Source organism: Myotis daubentonii, chromosome 15 (assembly GCF_963259705.1).
Source record: "Myotis daubentonii chromosome 15, mMyoDau2.1, whole genome shotgun sequence".
Lineage (NCBI taxonomy): Eukaryota > Metazoa > Chordata > Mammalia > Chiroptera > Vespertilionidae > Myotis > Myotis daubentonii.
In genome coordinates, this window is record NC_081854.1 from 1,122,014 (window position 1) to 1,141,709 (window position 19,696).

The 19,696-nt window shown below is 51.9% G+C and overlaps 2 protein-coding genes across 3 annotated transcripts in view; both read right to left on the minus strand.

Moving 5' to 3' along the window:
* Positions 1-19,696, minus strand: part of LOC132216461 (zinc finger protein 792-like) — a 64,555-nt gene that overhangs the window by 12,526 nt on the left and 32,333 nt on the right. The gene's annotated exons all lie outside the window — the stretch shown is intronic.
* LOC132216447 (zinc finger protein 551-like) lies at positions 1,072-11,856 on the minus strand. Of its 2 annotated transcripts, XM_059665645.1 has the most exons (4): positions 11,662-11,856; positions 10,458-10,651; positions 5,674-5,797; positions 1,072-4,374 (listed from the first exon to the last, which is right to left on the minus strand). In XM_059665645.1, the coding sequence occupies exons 2-4, from the start codon at positions 10,608-10,610 to the stop codon at positions 2,720-2,722; spliced, it is 1,932 nt and encodes a 643-aa protein (XP_059521628.1). In that variant the 5' UTR covers positions 10,611-10,651; positions 11,662-11,856; the 3' UTR covers positions 1,072-2,719. The 2 variants fall into 2 exon arrangements, with proteins under 2 accessions (XP_059521628.1, XP_059521629.1); XM_059665646.1 differs by lacking the exons at positions 10,458-10,651; positions 11,662-11,856 and adding an exon at positions 7,984-8,257.

A 19,696-nucleotide genomic window follows, 5' to 3' on the forward strand; every position in this document is an offset into this window, starting at 1 on the left:
AGCCAAGCTGGCTAAGGCTACTGCAGTTTTCCACTCACTAATACTAGTGTTTCTGTTCCAGTTGTGCTTCTACCTAATCCTCGGAGTCCTACAAGAAAAAAAGCACCAGCCTATGAAATTTTCTACATCACTGCCTCATGGTTGCTGGGCACTATTTAATATGTACTGTGAACAAAGCAACCTATATACTGTATATAAAAGCCTAATATGCAAATTGTTCCCTCAGGAGTTCGACCCAGACACCTGGGGTTTGGTCACTAACAATGATGTACACTGACCACCAGGGGGCGGTGTGGAACGAAGGAAGGCCCCAGCTGGCAACCAGCAGCCAGGGAAGGCAGGCCCCAGCCATGGCCTAGGGACCCTACCCGTGCATGAATTGCATGCACCAGGCCTCTAATAAAATTCATGTTTATAGAAACACAACAAAGGCTTCCTCTTCAAGGTGACCTATGACCTCCCCAATAATCTTGCAGATTAGGGGCTAGAGTCATAGTCTTACACTGAAGGCTTTGGGCAGCAATGCAGTAAGGCAATGTTAAACAAAGAGCAATCTTCTGACATCCTACTGTCCCTTAAGCAGCATAGAAATTTTAGCATCCCCACATCTCTTCAGCCCCACATGCTGACAGATGACAATTATCCTTTCAAAGCATCCCGCAAAGTGAACAGAACCAACAAAATTAACATGTTAAGCGCCAAGCCTGTTTTTGTCTTCCTTTCCATTTAGCGCTGTATATGCAGGGAAAAGTTTAGAAAAAGAAAATACGACACCAACTAATGTTGTAATGTATCTTCTTTCAACAAAACATACGTCAGAGATGGTGAACGCTGAAAACAGATCATGTCACTACTTGAAACCAGAAATTGTAGTGGATTATAATGCAGAAAAAGCAGCAGTTGATATATCTGATCAAATGAGTGCCTATAACAGGGGTGGGCAAACTTTTTGACTCGAGGGCCACAATGGGTTCTTAAACTGGACCGGAGGGCCGGAACAAAAGCATGGATGGAGTGTTTGTGAACTAATATAAATTCAAAGTAAACATCATTACATAAAAGGGTACAGTCTTTTTTTTTTTTTTTAGTTTTATTCATTTCAAACAGGCCAGATCCGGCCTGTGGGCCGTAGTTTGCCCACGGCTGGCCTATAATAATCCGTTACGAAAATCCATGAAATGGTATAAAAAGCTAACCTTTGAGCTCCCACTAAATACTGCTGTACTCAATGTTCACATTTTATTTAAAAACTAGTGGCCTGGTGCATGAAATCCATGCACATTAAAAGGGAATTAGAGGAAATATTTTAATATTGCTATTTGCCCTTTCTCTATAATAGAAGTGTGAGAGATGAAAGGCAATTACTAAAATGTATGAGAATATATAAATTTATTAATAAATAAACAGTAACAAAAGGATATAACAGAGGCATGATATAAAAACAAAAACATCATATACAAACAAGTTATGCAAACAATGACTAATAAAGTGAGTAAACTTATCCTAGTATCTCCCTGTACACCACATTAAGAGTGAAAACACTTTCAGAGTGCTTGACTAATTTCCCTCTTGATGAATTATTTACAACTTTAACGTCACATGCTCTTCGAACTCGAGAGAAAGCAACATATAACTGACCATGTGCGAAAACAGGTTCAGGTAGGAACATGCCTACTTTGTCTAGAGTTTGTCCTTGTGATTTTTTTTTAAAATATGTTTTATTGATTTTTTACAGAGAGGAAGGGAGAGGGATAGAGAGTTAAAAACATTTATACCTGAAGTGTATGAGGAATCTAGCACAGTTTTGCTAAAAAGATTTAAAGTAAATGGTTCTCCGTCTCCTCTAGTGTTATTATGACCGAGGAAATGAAACATTCCCAACATCCCAGCATCTTTAAAGCTTTTCTCCAGTGTAAACATTTTAGTGTCTAAAGAGGTTAGATTTGAGTCTAAAAGAATCCCCACATCCAGTACACCCATAGGCTTTTCTCCAGAATGAACTCTCCAGTGTTGAATCAGGTTGGAACATTGTCTAAAGAATTTCCCACAATCACTACATTGCAAAGGCATTTCTCCAGAGTGAACTCTGTAGTGTTGGAAAAGGATAGAGCTTTCTATAAAAAAACTTCCCACATTTACCCTGACCGGTTTGGCTCTGTGGATAGAAGAGTAAGCCTGCAGACTGAAGGGTCCCAGATTTGATTCCCATGAAGTGCACATGTCCAGGTTGCTGGCTTGATCCCCAGTAGGGGGCGTGCAGGAGGCAGCCAATCCATGGTTCTCTCAACCTTGATGTTTCTATCTCTCACCCTCTCTGTTCCTCCCTAAAATCAATAAAATTATATATTAAAAAAAAAAAAAAACACAAAACTTCCCAAATTCACTACACTCACACGGCTTTTCTCGAGTGTGACATCGCTGGTGTTCAATGAGGAGAGAGGTTGTCACAAAGGACTTCCCACAAACACTACACACATAAGGCCTTTCACCAGTGTGACCTTTGCGGCGTTTACCGAGTTGAGACCTTTGTGTGAATGACTTTCGACAATAACTATACTCATAGGGCTTTTCTTCACTGTGAGTTGATGTTGAATGAGTCTATGTTTAAAACTAAAGCATTTTCCACAATCACAACATTCATACGGTTTTTCTCCAGTGTGAACTATCTGGTGAAGAACGAGGCCACAAGTATTGCTGTAGGAATTCCCACATTCACCAGTCATAAGGCTTTTTTCCCAGAATGAACGTGATGGTGATAACTAAGACTGCTGCGTAGTCTAAAGCATTTCCCACAAACACTGCACTCAAAAGGCTTTTCTCCAGTGTGAGATCGCTGGTGATCAATGAGGATAGAATTACGGCTGAAGGACTTCCCACAATCAGTACACTGATACGGCTTTTCTCCAGTGTGAGCTTTCATATGTTGGAGGAGGTTACAGTTTTGTCCAAAGGTTTTCTCACATTCACTGCACTTATAAGGCTTTTCTCCAGTGTGAACTCTCTGGTGAATACGGAGGTTAGCTTTGCGTCTAAAAAACTTCCCACATTCACTACACTCATAAGGCTTTTCTCCGGTGTGACCTTTGTGATGTTCCATGAGCTTAGACTTATGGCTGAAGAACATTCCACAATCACTACATTCATATGGCTTTTCTCCAGTGTGAATTTTCTGATGTTGAACGAGTCCACTGTTATAGCTAAAGCATTTCCCACAATCACTACACTCATATGGCTTTTCTCCAGTGTGAATTCTTTGATGTCGAGTGAAGCCAGACCTTCTGCTGAAAGATGTCCCACAAACACTACACTCATAAGGCTTTTCCCCAGTGTGACCTCGGTGGTGTTCAATGAGTGTTGAGCTCTGGCTGAAGGACTTTCCACAATAGCTACACTCATATGGCTTTTCTCCAGTGTGAATTCTCTCATGTTGAATGAGTCCATTTTGATAGCGAAAGCATCTCCCACAATCACTACATTCATACGGCTTGTCCCCAGTGTGAACTCTCTCGTGGTTTTGGAGGTAATCTTTGCGTCTAAAAAACTTCCCACATTCACGACACTCATAAGGCCTTTCACCTGTGTGACCTTTGTGGTGTTCAATGAGCTTAGACCTATGGCTGAAGGACATTCCACAATCACTACACTCATATGACTTTTCTCCAGTGTGAACTCTCTTGTACTGAATGAAGCTAGAGCTTTGGCTAAAGGATTTCGGACAATCACCACACTCATAAGGCTTCTGTCCAGTGTGAAGTCTCCTATGACGAATGAGGTTAAACTTTTGGCGAAAGGCCTTCCCACATTTGCGACACTCAAAATGCCCTTTTCCAGGGCAGACGCTCTGCTGTTGAACAAGGTTCTGGTTGTGGAAGGCAGCCGTTTTACACTCACCCGACTCGTGATGATGTTTTCCACTAAGAACGGCCTGCCCACTCTCAGGACCACTGTGTGGCTCCTCGGTGTGAAGAGTGTCCTGGTGCTGAAGAAGGCCTGAGATGGCTGGGAAATCCTCCTCTACCTCCCTATACGTGAAAGGCTTCTGTGATGCATAGAAGCTGCACCTGGTCAGCAACGAGGCCCAGTCCATAGCTTCGTTCCAGGGCTTCTCTCCACTGGCTTCCCTCTGTTGCTGGTGAGGGTTTGCACTGAAACAGAAGTCTCTCTCACATGCGTCACTGAAGAAGGCTTTCTGCTCAAAGTCTGCTACTTGTGACTCAGTCAGGTGCAGAATAGCTTTTAAGACTGAGACACACCGGTCACAAAGATGGGTCTTCAGGGTTGGTAGAGCTGTCTTAGAAGCCTTGACCTGTGACTCTGCTGTTACAGATACACTCTGCTTGGAAGAGGTCTCATCTTCACTTTTATGCCAACAACCTGAAAGTAGAGAAATGCTGAGGTAATGGTGTTGGCTGTGGTGGGAGGAGCAAGTCCCATTACTAAGGTTTGTCAGACTCCATATGTTGGTTTCATGGGACCTTGGTTTTTGGTTTCATGGGATCGTCTGAAAATAGAGCCCTGGAGGCAGGCTGAATAATGTGCTGCTGTGCAGTACTGGGCTTCTGAAGATCACAAAATAGGGGAGACCTCCCCAGGAAAAGGACACAGAGATGGCAGGCAACCACATGGAATAGAAACAGCATCTCCAACTAATTCTTCTGCTGAAAGCATTCAGAAGGGCTTGTCTACGGGTGGAATGGGCAAGCTGTCCAGAAGGTTGGTTATGTTTTACCCCCAGTAAAATTAAGTGAGGAGCTGGTGTCTATGCACTTATTAAGGACACAGCACACCTCATAACATATGCACAGGTAAATGCTGGAACATACACCAGAGGAACCAGTGCAGAGGAACAGCTGATGCCGGGAGACCACACAGGGGAAGGTAGCCAGGAGCTGAGAAGTCACCAATGAAATGACAAGTTATCAAAGGATCAAATACGGGAAAGAAAAAATGGAAATGTGTTGTGAGCAGGGGCACCTGCACAACACTATCGGACACAAGCAGAATCCGGGCATGATCGGAACACAGCCCTTAGGTCATTCTCTTGCCTAGCTGCCACTCACCAGGGCCAGCCTTCTCCTGAGACCATCTTTCCATGTACAGCCTGTGATAGAAGCAGGGTTCTCCCTGCACCTTCAATGAAACAACTACTCAGAACCTGAATGATCCAAATCTTAATGACAGACAACACATGTAAGCAGCCACTACTGGCCCAGAGCCAACTTGACATACGATAGTGTTAAGGGAAGACAATATTACAAACAATTGAGGTGGTTCTGACAAGTACAGTCCATGGTTCATATAAAGAATGATCATGACCTGGCACAGGAAGTCACAAAGGATTGTTAGCTAATGGAAGGGGCCAGAACCAGAAGCCATGAATCTGGGCAGAGTCACCCTTCCAGGCAGAGGGTGAAGACGGGGCATGTATTGGGCTGTCTGAGCCGAGGCCCATTCACTGAACTTTTTGAGGCAACAGATGTAAGGGATGCTCAGAGTGTTCCCGGCAGAGGGAACTCACCAAACAACTCAGCACAAGCAGCCACAGCACGTATGACAACAAAGTGCGGAAATTAGCAGAGCCCATGGTATGGCTGAGGGACTAAGCTACTTCAGGAGGAAAAACGAAAAGGGAGGCCATGACCTAGGACATGAGTAGTGATGTGAAGGTCTTACCAACAGATGCTACAAGTGCAAAGTTCTCCAGCATCACCTCGCAGTACAGCAGTCTCTGAGCCTCATCAAGGAGCCCCCACTCCTCCTGGGAGAAGGCAATGGCCACGTCCTCAAAGTCCATATCCTGTCATAATGGCGACAATTCAGTTCATGACCAGCTTCACTCCTAGGATTTTACATTCCTCATACCACCCAGCCTCCACATCCATCTGCTCCCTCCTCCCACATCAATGACACCAAGCCCTGCTATCGTTGGAGTCACTCACTTCTATATTCCCATTGATACTGTGTCTTCCCACAATAACAGGCAGAGGGGCAGAGAGATGATAACAGCTCTGCGCTTTGCATGTAGGCCACACTGCCCCTTGTTAACACAGTGGGTGTCACAAACATACAGAGAAGTTGGCCACAGAGAGTGTGTGAGTGATGAGACACTCAAGTTGTCAGGCAATACCCGTGAGCCCAGTGTCCCTCCAATACATAAAAACCATGGCATCACCCTTCACCCTGGTGACCCAAATCCCTTCCCTTTACAGTACCCTCCGCACATAATTATGTGAATCACATCTCTCTCTCACAGCTACATTCCCAGAAGCACAGCTTTAAAGGAAAGTCAAGCCCTGGCTGGTTTGGCTCAGTGGATAGAGCGTTGGCCTGCAGACTCAAGGGTCCCAGGTTCGATTCCGGTCAAGAGCATGTGCCTTGGTTGTGGGCACAGCCCCAGTGGAGGGTGTGCAGGAGACAGCTGATCGATGATTCTAACTCTCTCTCTCCCTTCCTCTCTGTAAAAAAAATCAATAAAATATATTTTTTTAAAAAAAGTCAAACATGCCCCGACAGGGACAATTTTTCCATGATTTGCTTCTTTCCCAGGATTATTACTTTACCACCTCCCTAATCTAGGCCCTGCTTCTCCTTCTCCCTTCCCTATGCCAAGGGAGATTTCCAAGCCTGGGTTGCACTGAGGTCTGCTATCTCACTGAGGCCCCACTGATCATTGCATCTGCCCTGAACAACAGGCAGGAAGGGACATAAATGACATCGAAGCTCTGGGCCGGGCATGTAGGACCACTACACCCCCGCCTTCCAGGCAATTCCCCGGGGGAGTGACATCACGTTTCCACCAGATACCAACAGACATGGGCTCGCCCTTCATTCACTCTCATGTCAATGCCAGGGCCCTGCGGCCATGAGTTCACACGCCCTCTCCATGTGCACATCACTATCCCGACCACACCTTTCCCACCTGCACTCCCACAGCCCGCCGCCTCCTGTGCGGCACCACATCATCTCCTTGGCCTCTCTCTTCATTGCTCAGCAGATGGGGTCCAGAGAATGTTTGGAAAATTCTAAGAGGATCAAGTACTACCCGGACTCTGATGGTCCACACTCACAGACGCGGCCTGAAGTCCTGCTCCGAAGGCCTCCCTCCTGACTGTTCCTTGTTCCCACGTCACCTGCTGAGAACCACATCGGCTCTCAGGTGCCCACAGCCTCCCCCACTGGTGCTGCAACTGATGTCCATTCATAGTCACAGCCTTCCCTCTCCTCACCCCACACAAGGCCCAGCCCCAGTGGCCCTCTAGCCTATGCCCAGTGAGTCTTCGAGATGATCACATGTGCCCCTAAGCTAAGAGCCAACCTGATGGCCACACCCCAGCCACAACAAGGGTCACACCAATGTTCTGGAGAGTCTTGAAAGCAGTGAATATGCATCAGCCCTCCTCTCATCTTGTGTGAGTTACTCTTCCATGTGTTCCCCGTTCCTCGTCCCTTGGAGGCCTTGTCCACTTGCCAAACCAGTCTCTCCCTCACCCTCCACATGACCACTTCTGTCTGTCACTTATATTGTGACACCCACTTCCCACAACCAGGGTTCCAACAGGAACCCAGTCCTCAGGCCCACGCTCCTCATCCTGGGCTATTACCATTAACATTCCGACCATAGTGAGCTGCAGCTCCTCCCGGGCCCACACACTCTCCACTACCTTTTGGAGAAGTCTCCATCCTGAACACCTCCTCAGAATTCCAGACACCTATGAACTCTCTCTCAAAAATCTCATACCCTCATCAGGCCAAAAATAAAACTCCCGATATCCTCAATGAATACTGCTCTTCCTTCAGTGTGTTTTGCCAACTAAATTGAGGTGCTTCTCTTCCTCCAAACCTTCATGTCATCCCTGGCTCCTACCTCTCTCTATGTCAACCTTAAAGTTAGAAAATGCAGCCCTAGCTGGTTTGGCTCAGTGGATAGAACTTTGACCTGCAAACTGAAAGGTCCCAGGTTCGATTCCAATCAAGAGCATATACCTGGGTTGCGGGCTCGCTTGCGTGCAGGAGGCAGCCAATCAATGATTCTCTCTCATCATTGATATTTCTCTCTCTCTCTCCCTCTCCCTTCCTCGCTAAAATCAATCAAAAATATTTTTTAAAAGAAAATGCAGAAGGCACCCAGCCAGGTTTCCTCAGTTGGGCGGAGCGTCGGGCCCCATACACCAAGGTTGGGGGTTCAATCTCCCATCAGGGCACATACAAGAATCAATCCGTGAATGGATAAATAAATAGAACAACAAATCAATGTCTGTCTGTCCCTATCTCCCTAAAATAAATAAATAAAGTTTTTAAAAAAAGTCCTGGCATCTTCACTCAAAACCCTAACTTATAATCAAAATGCAACAAAACAACGAGAAAACCCACTGCGTGGGAAAACATATTTGCCAATGTCATATCTGATAAGGGCCTAATCTCCAAAATTTATAGGGAACTCATACAACTTAACAAAAAGAAGATAAACAATCCAATCAAAAAATGGGCAAAGGATCTAAATAGACACCTTTCAAAAGAGGACATTCAGAAAGCCAAGAGACATATGAAAACATGCTCAAAGTCACTAATCATCCAAGAGATGCAAATCAAAACAACAATGAGGTACCATCTCACACCTGTCAGACTGGCTATCATCAACAAATCAACAAACGACAAGTGCTGGAGAGGATGTGGAGAAAAAGGAATACTCGTGCACTGCTGGTGGGAATGCAGACTGGTGCAGCCACTATGGAAGGCAGTATGGAGTTTCCTCAAAAAACTGAAAATGGAACTCCCATTTGACCCTGTGATCCCACTTCTAGGAATATATCCCAATAAACCAGAAACACCAATCAGAAAGGATATATGCACCCCTATGTTCATAGCAGCACAATTCACCATAGCTAAGATCTGGAAACAGCCTAAGTGCCCATCAGTAGATGAATGGATTAGAAAACCGTGGTACATCTACATGATGGAATACTATGCTGCTCTAAAAAGGAAGGAACTCTTACCATTTGCAACAGCATGGATGGAACTGGAGAGCATTATGCTAAGTGAAATAAGCCAGTCAATAAAGGAAAAATACCACATGATCTCACTCATTCGTGGATAATAGAGACCATTATAAACTTTTGAACAATAATAGATACAGAGGCAGAGCTGCCTCAAACAGACTGTCAAACTGCAGCGGGAAGGCCAGGGAGGGTTGGGGGGCAGGAGGGAGGGGGGTAAGAGATCAACTGAAGGACTTGTATGCATGCATATAAGCATAACCAATGGACATAAGACACTGGGGGGTAGGGGAGGCCAGGGGATTGTCAAAGGCGGGGGGGGGGGGTGTGTGGAAGGACACATATGTAATACCCTTTGTAATACTTTCAGCAATAAAAAAATAATAATAAAAAAACAAAAAAAACATAAAACAACAAAATGCTTCTCTCACCTCCATGGCCACCACCCTGGCCCAGACACCATCACAATTACTCCGACTATTGCAGCAGCCTCCTCCCTGTTCATTCTAAGCTGCAGCCACATGGATTCTCACGAGACCTGGGTCAGATCACCTGCCTCCACTGCTCCAGGCACCCATCACCAGCAGAACAGACACCCAACTTGTTACAAAGCTGCTCTAGACCTGACTCCTCTCCCACTGCCCCCAGTTCCCATGGGAAGAAAGGACACTTGCAGGTTCCAGAACTTGCTCAGTGTCCCCTCTAAGCCATTGCACATTCTGGCCCCTGTGCCTGTGAGGACCTCTCACATCTCATTCTACTCATTGCCAAAAACAGGGACCACATCCTATAACCCTAGACCTCGACTTAGGACTCTAGCCTTGGTGTCTGTTCAAGATCCCCAGGCCTACGAGCTGGAAGAGAAGCTGGACAGCCCCAGGACACCACGACCTCAGAGGCCACAGGAATGTGAGGCCCTGAAATCAGCTCCACAGCCCAGTCCCCTCAGCGGCTCTGCACCACCAGGAACCTTTGGGAACTAAAGGGCTGTTGAGGGCCTGGCACCCACCCCAGGACCCAGGGGCTCAGGCTGCTCAGGGCCCTGGCCCAGCCCCGGGGCCGGGTGATGCCCGCCTCCCTCGGGGCTCAGGCCAGTGCGCACCTGCCAGTGACCTCATCACCTACAGGGTCCTCCTTCCCGCCCCTGCTGCTGGCCTCTCCCTTCTAGACTGTTCTTCCTGGGAAGTTTTGGGAAAACTTGAGAATCCCTGCCTCACACAATGTCCCTCTTTTGTTCACATCCCTCCATGACCCAGCACCCTGAGAATAAAAGTAAAACTCCTCACACACACCTCTGCCTCACTTTCTCTGTTGCCTTCCAGCTTAGCAGCCCCTGCATGTTTTCACCCGGTGGCTCCTCACCCTCTCCCACCCCCATCACACCAGCGTCACCCAGTAAAGCCTCCGGTCCTGAGGTGGGGCCTGGGCTGCAGGGCTGGGTGGGGGAGGCGGGGACATGCTCACCTCAGCCTGGCGCCTTGGCGCTGCCACAGCCATCGAACTCTGTGGGCAGAGCCCCGTCTGTGTGGCTGGAAGGCCTGAACCCCAACAATAGCGGCTCAGCAAGTCTCGGACCCGCCTCAGCATGGCAGGGGCGACCCTCTGGCGCTTCTCCATCACGGCCTGTCGCTTTGGAGCCTCTGACTTGGTGAACCACCCTGAAAGGCAAATATGAAGCTTCTGAGGAGGGCACGGGAAGTCCCACCCTGCATTGCCCAAAATTGGGCGCATTCCCCTCTGGGTAATGTAGTTTTCTCAGTAGGGGACGTGCAGGACGCAGCCAATGGTTCTCTCATCATTAATGTTTCTCTCCCTCTCCCTTCCTCTAAACAAAACAAAATATAAAATAAAATAAAATAAATAAATAAAATAAAATAAAGTGGGAAATGGGCACTGAAGGCGCATGGGTTCCCCAGGGTGTCGGAAAGGACCAGAAGCAGTGCCTGTGAGGGTGCGACCAGGCCGGGAGCAGTGGCACAGGGTGGGCCATCCTCGAACCCTGACCCGCCGGAGGGGAGATGCCTCCCTGAGCCCCTGGGTGGCCAGGGGAGGCCCCAGAAAGCCCTCCCTTAGGAATGACCGAGCGCCCGATATTTACTGCTTTAGACTGACAGCCCCTTAATATGAAGAGCGCTCCGGGTCCCCTTGGTTCTGTTTTTGGGGGGGAGCCTGGTCAATTCTTTCGGCCCCGGGAGATGGGGCTCAAGTCAGCGGAGCCACGTGGGACTTGAGTTCGAATCTCGGGGGAGCGCGTTCGGGGGCGGCGGGAGGGACCCCCCCTGCCCGGGGCTGGCGGCGTCTGGGCGGGAGACACCCCGAGGCCTGGGCTTTTCCGAGCAAACCCGTCGAGATTGAGTCTCCACCTCAGGACCCGGAGCCCGTGCTCCCCCTTTTTCCCCACAAGGGCGAGTCACCGAACTTCCCGCGCCGCCTCAGGGGTCGCCCGCCAGGGTCCGGGAGAGGCGCGCCCGCGAGCTGCCCGGCGGCCTCCCCGGCACAGGCCCGGCGCTGCCGAGACCCCCCCCACGGCGGCTCCCGCGTCCCTCAGGCCCCTCGTGGCTCCGGGCGCGTCGTCCCGCTCGCCCCGCACTCCCGCCCGAGTCGGGAGCCGACGCGGCCGCATTCCCCCTCAAGCCTCCCGGCCTCGCCTACGAGGTCAGGGCCTCACCTTTTCCAACGACGCTCGGCGCTCACGGCCCCGCCGGGACACGGCCCCGCTCCGGCACCGTCCTCCCGGGAGCTCGCGGCGAGGCCTGGAGGGCGACCACCGCCGGGCTAACGCGGCCTCGCGGGCTCCACAGCCATGTGCCGAGGGCTCCCGCGCGGCAGCTCCCGAAGGCGAGGGAAGCACATTACCCACAATGCCCCGTGCCGAGTGACGTAGGCGTGGCCCTGGTGAACGTACAGAAAGCTCAAACGACGCTGCGGGAACTACGTTACCCACAATGCCCCGTGCCGAGTGCCGTAGGCGTGCCTCTGATGAAGGTACAGCGGTAAGGCGCAAACGACGCTGTGGGAACTACGTTACCCATAATGCCGCGCGTCACACGCTGCAGGCATGCAGCCAATGGGCGCACAGAAGTAAGGCGCAAACGGTCAGCGTAGGAACTACGTTACCCACAATCCCCCGTGCCGAACGCCGTAGGCGTGCCACTGAGGAATACCCCGGGGTGAGGCGCAAAGGGCGCGGAGGGAACTACGTTACCCATAATGCCGCGCGGCAGACGTGCTAGGCGTGCCTCCCTCAGGCACCTGGAAGCGGGGAGTTTTGGGGGGAGGGGGCCCTGGATCGCGGCGCGGGGGTCGCCGTCCGCCAGACCGACGGCCTCGGCGCGATCTGGGTCCTTTGGGGCGCGGGTCGGGCTGCAGGGACGGGCCGAGGAGATGCTCGCGGAGGGCGGCGGGCGCTACTGTGCAGGGTCCGGTCTCTCGGGAGCCCCCGCTCTCCTGCCCCACCCCGACCCCTCCATGCAGAGCCCGCTGGCGGCCCCCGCGCCTCCCCGCCTCCCCCGCCCAACCCGGCAGCCCCGGCCCCGCGTCCGGACCTGGAGGCGCTGGGCGCGGGGGGGGGGGGGAAGGAGGGCTCCCGGGGGGACGGGGCGGGGGCAGGTGACGGGTCGAGGAGGGGCCGCTGAGCCCGCAGCATTGGCGGCGGGAAGGCAGAGGAAGGGGTTCGCCTTCAGCCTCGGGGGCCACAGGGGGGCGCTGCTGGCCGCGGGGCTGTGCCTGCCACCCCCCCCCCCCGCCCCCCCAGTGCCGGGTGGCAGGGGGCGGGGGGGGCGGGGGGGGCGGGGTGTCCGGGAGGCCGGTGCTCTCTCCCGGGCGGGGCTCCCCTGGGAACCAGGGACTCAGGAGTGACCCACCGAGACCAGCAGACATGCGCCCTGACTGCTGCCACTCACACTTCGGGTTTAGGGTTTTTGTCGTGACCCTTGGAGTATTTTTTTAAACACAGACAGTAATTTTATTAAATTTTTAAAATTGATTTCAGGCTCTGACCGGTGTGGTTCAGTGGATAGACATTGGTCTGCGGACTGAAGGGTCCCGGGTTCGATTCCGGTCAAGGGCACATGCCTGGGTTGCGGGCTCGATCCCCAGTGCAGGAGGCAGCCGATCCATGATTCTCTCGCATCATTGATGTTTCTCTCTCTTCCTCTCCCATTCTCTGAAATCAATAAAAGAAAATTTTTTTTTTAAAGAATTGGGCAGGGCCCTAGCCGGTTTGGCTCAGTGGATAGAGCGTCGGCCTGCAGACTGAAGGGTCCTGGGTTTGATTCTGGTCAAGGGCATGTACCTTGGTTGCGGGCACATCCCCAGTAGGGAGTGTACAGGAGGCAGCTGATCGATATTTCTCACTCTCTATTCCCCCTCCCTTCCTCTCTGTAAAAAATCATTAAAATATATTTAAAAAATAAAAAGAAAAAAAAAAGAATTGGCCAGGGAGCCCTTCAGGCAGGTCCGTCCCGTCTGGCAGTGGAGACCACTGGGAGTCTGGGGCCGTGTTTGAAGGTGCCAGGCACCATCTGGATGCCATGCTCTGGAGAGAGAGAGAGAGAGAGAGAGAGAGAGAGAGAGAGAGAGAGAGAGAGAGAGAGAGAGAGGTGTGTGAAACAGAGGGCTGTCAGCCCGTGGCATGGAGGGCACAGGCCCTGAGGCCAGGCTGGGTTCACAGGGCTGCTCCCTGCCCATGTGCCCGTCGTTGCTGTGGGCGGACACCGTGATCTTGATACAGTGAGAAGAGCACAGGCATGTGTGACACCAGGCCCTGTGAGCTCCTCTAAGGGGGGACACGGGGAGAAGGGGGAGCAGGGTGTGGATCTAGGGTCCTGGGAGAGAAGCTGATCATAGATCTGTCGCCGTCAGGGCAGGGCTGTGTGACCTACGAGGACGTGGACTGTGCCCAGCCGGCACATCCCTGGGTGAACCTGGGGGCAGGGGATAGGTGGTGAAGGTTTAAAGAAGGCAGAGGAGAGAAGGAAGCCGGGGCTGGGTGGGACGCTGCCCTCCGCTCTGATGGAGAGACAGCGCCAGGGCCTGCAAGCCGAGTCTGTATTTTATAGTCAGACTCCGCGAGGCACAGTAAGGTCATGGTCTGGATGTTTACAGTGTCCTCACGGTTTCGAATCTTCTCAGCTACACGCACCTGGTCAAGCTGTGTTTCCTGGCTGCACCTCCCGCAGCCCACATCACTCAGCCACGGGGGCCCACGGGTTCGGACCATAAGGTCAAGCTTACACTATAGCAGTGGTTCTCACCCTTGGCTGCACATGAGAATCACCTGGCAATCTTTTTAAAATCCTGATTTCTGGGCCTCATCCCCCGGAAATTCTGTTTCTTTGTGATGGAGTGGGGCCACAACATTAGTAACAAAGGAACAGAATTTCCGGAGGATGCGGCCCAGAAATCAGGATTTTAAAAAAGATTCCCAGGCGAGTCTCATGTGCAGCCAAGGCTGAGAACCACAGCCCTATAGCCTTTGGCTGTAATTGTGCTGCGACTTGCACGTGGCTTTTTGTCACGAGAGGGTCGAGCTCTCTCATTAGTCTCAGGCTTGAACCAGTCCACACGCTGTAGCCCAGTGGTTCTCAACCTTCCTCGTGCCGTGACCCTTAAATAAAGTTCCTCATGTTGTGCTGATCCCCAACCATAAAATTATTGTTGTTGCTACTTCATCACTGTCATGTTGCTGCTGTTATGGATCGTCATGTACATATCTGATATGCAGGATGTATTTTCATTGTTACAAACTGAACATAATTAAAGCATAGTGACTAATCACAAAAACAATATGTAAGTATATATGTGTTTTCCGATGGTCTTAGGTGACCCTTGTGAAAGGGTCGTTCGACCCCCAAAGGAACCGCGACCCACCCACTGGTTGAGAACCGCTGCGTGTAGCCGCGCTCCACAGTGGACATTTTCTTCTCGCAGGAGGAGTGGGGGGCTCCTGGATGAGGCGCAGAGACGCCTGTACCTCGATGTGATGCTGGAGAAGTTGGCACTTCTCACTGGGTGAGGCCTTCACGACTCGCCTCGGTGTCCTGGCTCCGTCTATCCTTCCCACAGACACCTCGACTGGTTGCCTCCCGAACACAACCCGACTCGGGCCAGGGATCAAACCTGCACCCACGCGCACGCCCTGGACCGGGAATTGAACCCGCAGCCCTTTCGGTGGGTGCGTGGGCCAACGAGCTAACCACTGAGAACACTGGTCAAAAATGTGGTTTAAACATAAATAACCTTTAACATTTACTAAAAGGCACCAGTGGCCAAACTTCAAAAATGTCATCACTGCTGGAGCTTAAATTCTATCTGGGACCCCAGCACTTCACACACTGCATCCCTGTGGCCTTGGGAAAGTGAATGTAACACAGACGAAGCGAGAGATGCCTCATGGGAACTGTAGCCTTTCCTAAAGTTCCCCAAGTCACAGTGTCGGGGAAATGAGACATTTGTGGGGGGCTAGCGATCTGAGTCTGTGCCAGTAGCCTGATGCACATTCCTGTTAGCCTATAGTCTCGTCCAGGGGTGGGCGACCTTTTTGTGAGTGCGTGCCCAAACCAGCAAAATCTCTGACTCAAAATTTTTCTGGGTGCCAACCCTAATTTTTTGAGAACGTGTTACACATACTTGATATCTCTTAAGGTGTACGTGTGTGAAGAACCTTGAAGAAATAATAAAATTCATTCGAGCGACAGAAACACAGTCTATGATGATGAAAAATATATTTGTTTTTTAATGTATGTATGTACACTGATAGTCCGACAGAAAACATTATGACTCTTTGACATTATCAGTGGGACTTTTGCTGCTGCATCACTGATGACAGAGATTTTACATCAGGTTTATATTTCGTGACCTTCAGAGATATGCACGAGCTACTGCTTTCATCCGTCAGGCTACTCCTGTTACGAGACTTAACAAAATTCATCACTGAGAACAAAGGTTCACACGCGTATGTGGATGAAACCAAACACTGGTCAGATCTAGGAAGGCAGGGAGAGTTAAGGCAGAGGCATAGAAATTGCTCTTCCCCTCTCTCCTCAATCCATGTCTATGGTCTTTAAGATAACTTGTTATGTAAAATTATTTAAGATGCACCTACACTGAAAAATAAAGTCGATATTAAGAAAAAAATTGTAAATGGAAGATTATAAGAGAGGGTTTCATGTGCCAGCAAAAGTTACTGGCGTTTGGCACGTGTGCCAGGGGTTGCCCACCCCTGGTCTAGTCACGGCCCCTTCCTTGGTCCTGCAAGTCCTGTGTACCTAAGTACTCCAAGATCCAGATCCTGGACAATGAGGTTTTCTATGTATTGAAAGGGTCAAAGACAATAAAAGGGGGCAGAGAAAGACTCATTGTGCTTAGCACAGTGGTCGGCAAACTCATTAGTCAACAGAGCAAAATATCAACAGTACAATGACTGAAATTTCTTTTGAGAGCCAAATCTTTTAAACTTAAACTATATAGGTAGGTACACTGTTATTAACTAAATTAGGGCCTTTATCTAAAGCTGGCCTTTGCTAAAAATGTCCTCAATCTGACTGAGGTACATTCGCTGAGGTCCACCCCTTCCAACTCTCCCATCCACACTCGTCTTGTAGGCTTGTTTCGTCTATCTCCTTTCCGAAAACCGACTTCTGCGCATGGGCCGTGAAGTTTCAATCGCACTGTAGGTGCGCGCCCGCACGTGGTATTTTGTGGAAGAGCCACACTCAAGGGGCCAAAGAACCGCGTGTGGCTTGAAAGCCGCAGTTTGCCGACCACTGGCTTAGTAGAGTCTTGCAGAAAGCTTGCAGCCTTGAGCACGGCATAGCTCAAATAACCAGAAGACACCTGGCATGGGAGGAACCAAGGTCGGACCAGACCCTTCCGTCAGCAGAGCGCCCGCAGCCAGCAAAAGTCAATAAAACCCCCTCTCTCCCTGCTCTCCTAGCCGACGCCCTCCCCCCCCCCCCCCCCGCATAAACCATGAACAATACACAACCCCCAGAGGGGTTTTCAGCGCTGGCGCCAGGCCAGGCCTCTAGGTATGGTCTCCCGGCCCCCACCCCAACACACGGGGCTTTCTGCAAAGCCCGCGAAAGGTTCGGAGGTCCCATCCCATATCTGGGGGACAGAGAGAGCAAAGGATATAAAGGGAAAGCTTCCTCCGTATTGGTTGGCTCAGGGTTTGGAGAGAAGCCGTCTGCCCTGAGTCACTGACCGGGACACGTGCGACACCTGAAAATAAATGGCTTTGTCCTGGTGCTCCTGCGTATCGTAGGGTCGCCAGGAAAATTCCGTGACAATAGCACCCAAATGCTAGCCGGGAGGGAAAGACTCCTGCCGTCAAGTACTCACTTGTTCAGCTCCAGAGGTCACACTGGAGAGAGGCCGCACGAGTTCCCTGAATGTGTGCGAAAAGCTCTGGGTCCAAATGCAGACTCGATGGCGCAGCACAAGTCCCCGGAGAAAGGCCCGGCGCGTGTGCGAGCGCGGGAAGCTTCTGAAGCTACAGCCTCACCGAGCACAGAGGAGTCACGGGCGGGAGACGGGGCCTCCAGTGCGGGCAGCGCAGGGAGCCCCCAGCAGAACAGCAGCCTCACTAAACGTCAGAGTTCACACTGGAGAGAGGCCGCGAGCAGCAGCACCGCTAAATGTCGGAGTTCACACTAGAGAGAGGCCGCGAGCAGCAGCGTCGCTAAACGTCAGAGTTCACACTGGAGAGAGGCCACGAGCAGCAGCGTGGCTAAATGTCGGAGTTCACACTAGAGAGGCCACGAGCAGCAGCGTCGCTAAACGTCAGAGTTCACACTGGAGAGAGGCCGCCAGCAGCAGCCTCACTAAACGTCAGAGTTCACACTGGAGAGAGGCCGCGAGCAGCAGCGTCGCTAAACGTTGGAGTTCACACTGGAGAGAGGCCGCAAGCAGCAGCTTCCCTAAATGTCAGAGTTCACACTAGAGAAAGGCCGCGAGCAGCAGCGTCGCTAAACGTCGGAGTTCACACTGGAGAGAGGCCGAGAGCGCGGTGGTGGGCAAGCCCTTTGGTGGGAGCCCAGCCTCACTCAGCTGGGCAGCACTCACACCGGCCCGGGCCCATGAGCGGGGCCGATGTGGGAAACCCATCAGGCCAGCCTGTCCTTATTCAACTCCAGACAGTACACACTGGAGAGAGGCCCCGCGAATGCAGCCAACGGGAGGAATCCTTCGCCAGCGCCCCCGCCTCCATCCCCACGCCAACCTCTGATGTTCACACCAGAAGGCCCACACTTGAGAGAAGCCGTAGACCCGGAGGAAATGCGCATCTCCTTGCTCACAGTCACGATGCCTGGTGGCCACGTGCCTGAAGCTGAGTCCCTCCTTCCAAGCGTCCAGAAGGTTGAGCTTCCCCCCCCTCCCCCCCGCCCGCCCGCCGAGTTCCAGGCGGGTGTGGGCTCACGCGAGCTGCAGACCCCATCAGGCCCGGGGGCCCTGGCCGGCTCCGTCCCGCCCGGCTCCCCGGCAGGAGCTGTCATGCCCCCACCGCCTGGCACAGTGTTTCGTCCGAAGGGCCATGTCCCTGAGGCCAGACGGGTGCGCGTGCTGGTGCCGCTTCCTGGAGGAGGTTGCGAGCAGCCTGCGCCCTCGCGCTGAGCTCCCTTTCCGACGGGGCGTGGAGCTGACCCGCGTGGGGCCATGCACAGGGTCTGCTGGAGGCAAGCGGGAAAGGCGGCCTCCATCTCGGAAACTGTCAGTCTCCCAGACTCCAAGTCACCAGCTGGTGACCAGACTGTTCTGTCCAACAGCAGAGGTTTCAAGGTCGAGTCCACCTCTAATCGTGGGGTGCCGTGCACCGCGTGGGGCGGGCGGAAAACAGAATGGGGCTTGGTTTGTATGAAGGGCAGGACGGCTCTTTCGTCTTCATTAAAAAAAAAAAAAAAGTCTTTTCCAGAATTCCCGGCATCAGCAGACTTGGGGGTTCTTGCCGTGGGGTGAGTTTTTCCCAGCGCCCTGCGCCTGCGCGGGCCCAGCAAAGACAGCCTGTCCAAGGAGCCAGTGTGAGGCGGGGGTGGAGGGAGCCTGTGTTTCAGTGGAAGGCACAGGAGAAGGTGCCACGAAGGGACAACGAGACTGATTTTGATGATGTGGCCGCAGCCAACCCAGAACTCTTACAGCGACTTCCCTTACCCCAAAGGACGAGCTACATGTCACATGTAGCTACACTCGGTCGGCCACACGCTCCCGCTGCACAGGAAGCTCAGCCGCCCCGGGCGCCTGCCCCCCCTCTGAGGCTCCATCTCCAGGCGGCAGGTGGGGCACCGGGGCCTGAGGGTGCCCACAGCAGGTTCCAGTTCCTGCTGCCCCCGCCCCCCCTCCTCCGGGGGCTGAAACACCATCCACAGCGGGCGGCCAGGAGGTGGAAGAGCAAGTCCATCGAATGTTGCTTTGTGTTCCTTTCAGGTGCATCACCTGTCGGTTAGACAATCATATACTTTACAAAGTGTCCCCCTGGCATTCCCAGGGCCAGGTGGCACCACAGCTGGTCATGACGGTATCTTTGTTCCCGATGCTGCAGAACCTGCATTGCTGCCCGAGACCTGGGCCCAGGGCAGTGCTCCGTGTCCCTGATGTGTGGCCTGCATGTCTTTGGAGACCAGACGTCAGTCACCCTGAGGAGGGCTCCCTCGCTCTGGCAGCTCCGTTGTCTTTGGGGGGCAGCCGGGGGGGGGGTCCCACATAAT

Excerpts from the sequence above, each read along its gene's own strand:
- LOC132216447 (XM_059665645.1), bottom strand. The coding sequence starts at position 10,610 with ATGGAGAAGCGCCAGAGGGTCGCCCCTGCCATGCTGAGGCGGGTCCGA. Across the intron at positions 5,798-10,457 it reads CGCCAAGGCGCCAGGCTGAG|GATATGGACTTTGAGGACGT; the intron begins GTGAGCATGTCC and ends CCATTATGACAG. Across the intron at positions 4,375-5,673 it reads TGCACTTGTAGCATCTGTTG|GTTGTTGGCATAAAAGTGAA; the intron begins GTAAGACCTTCA and ends CTCTACTTTCAG.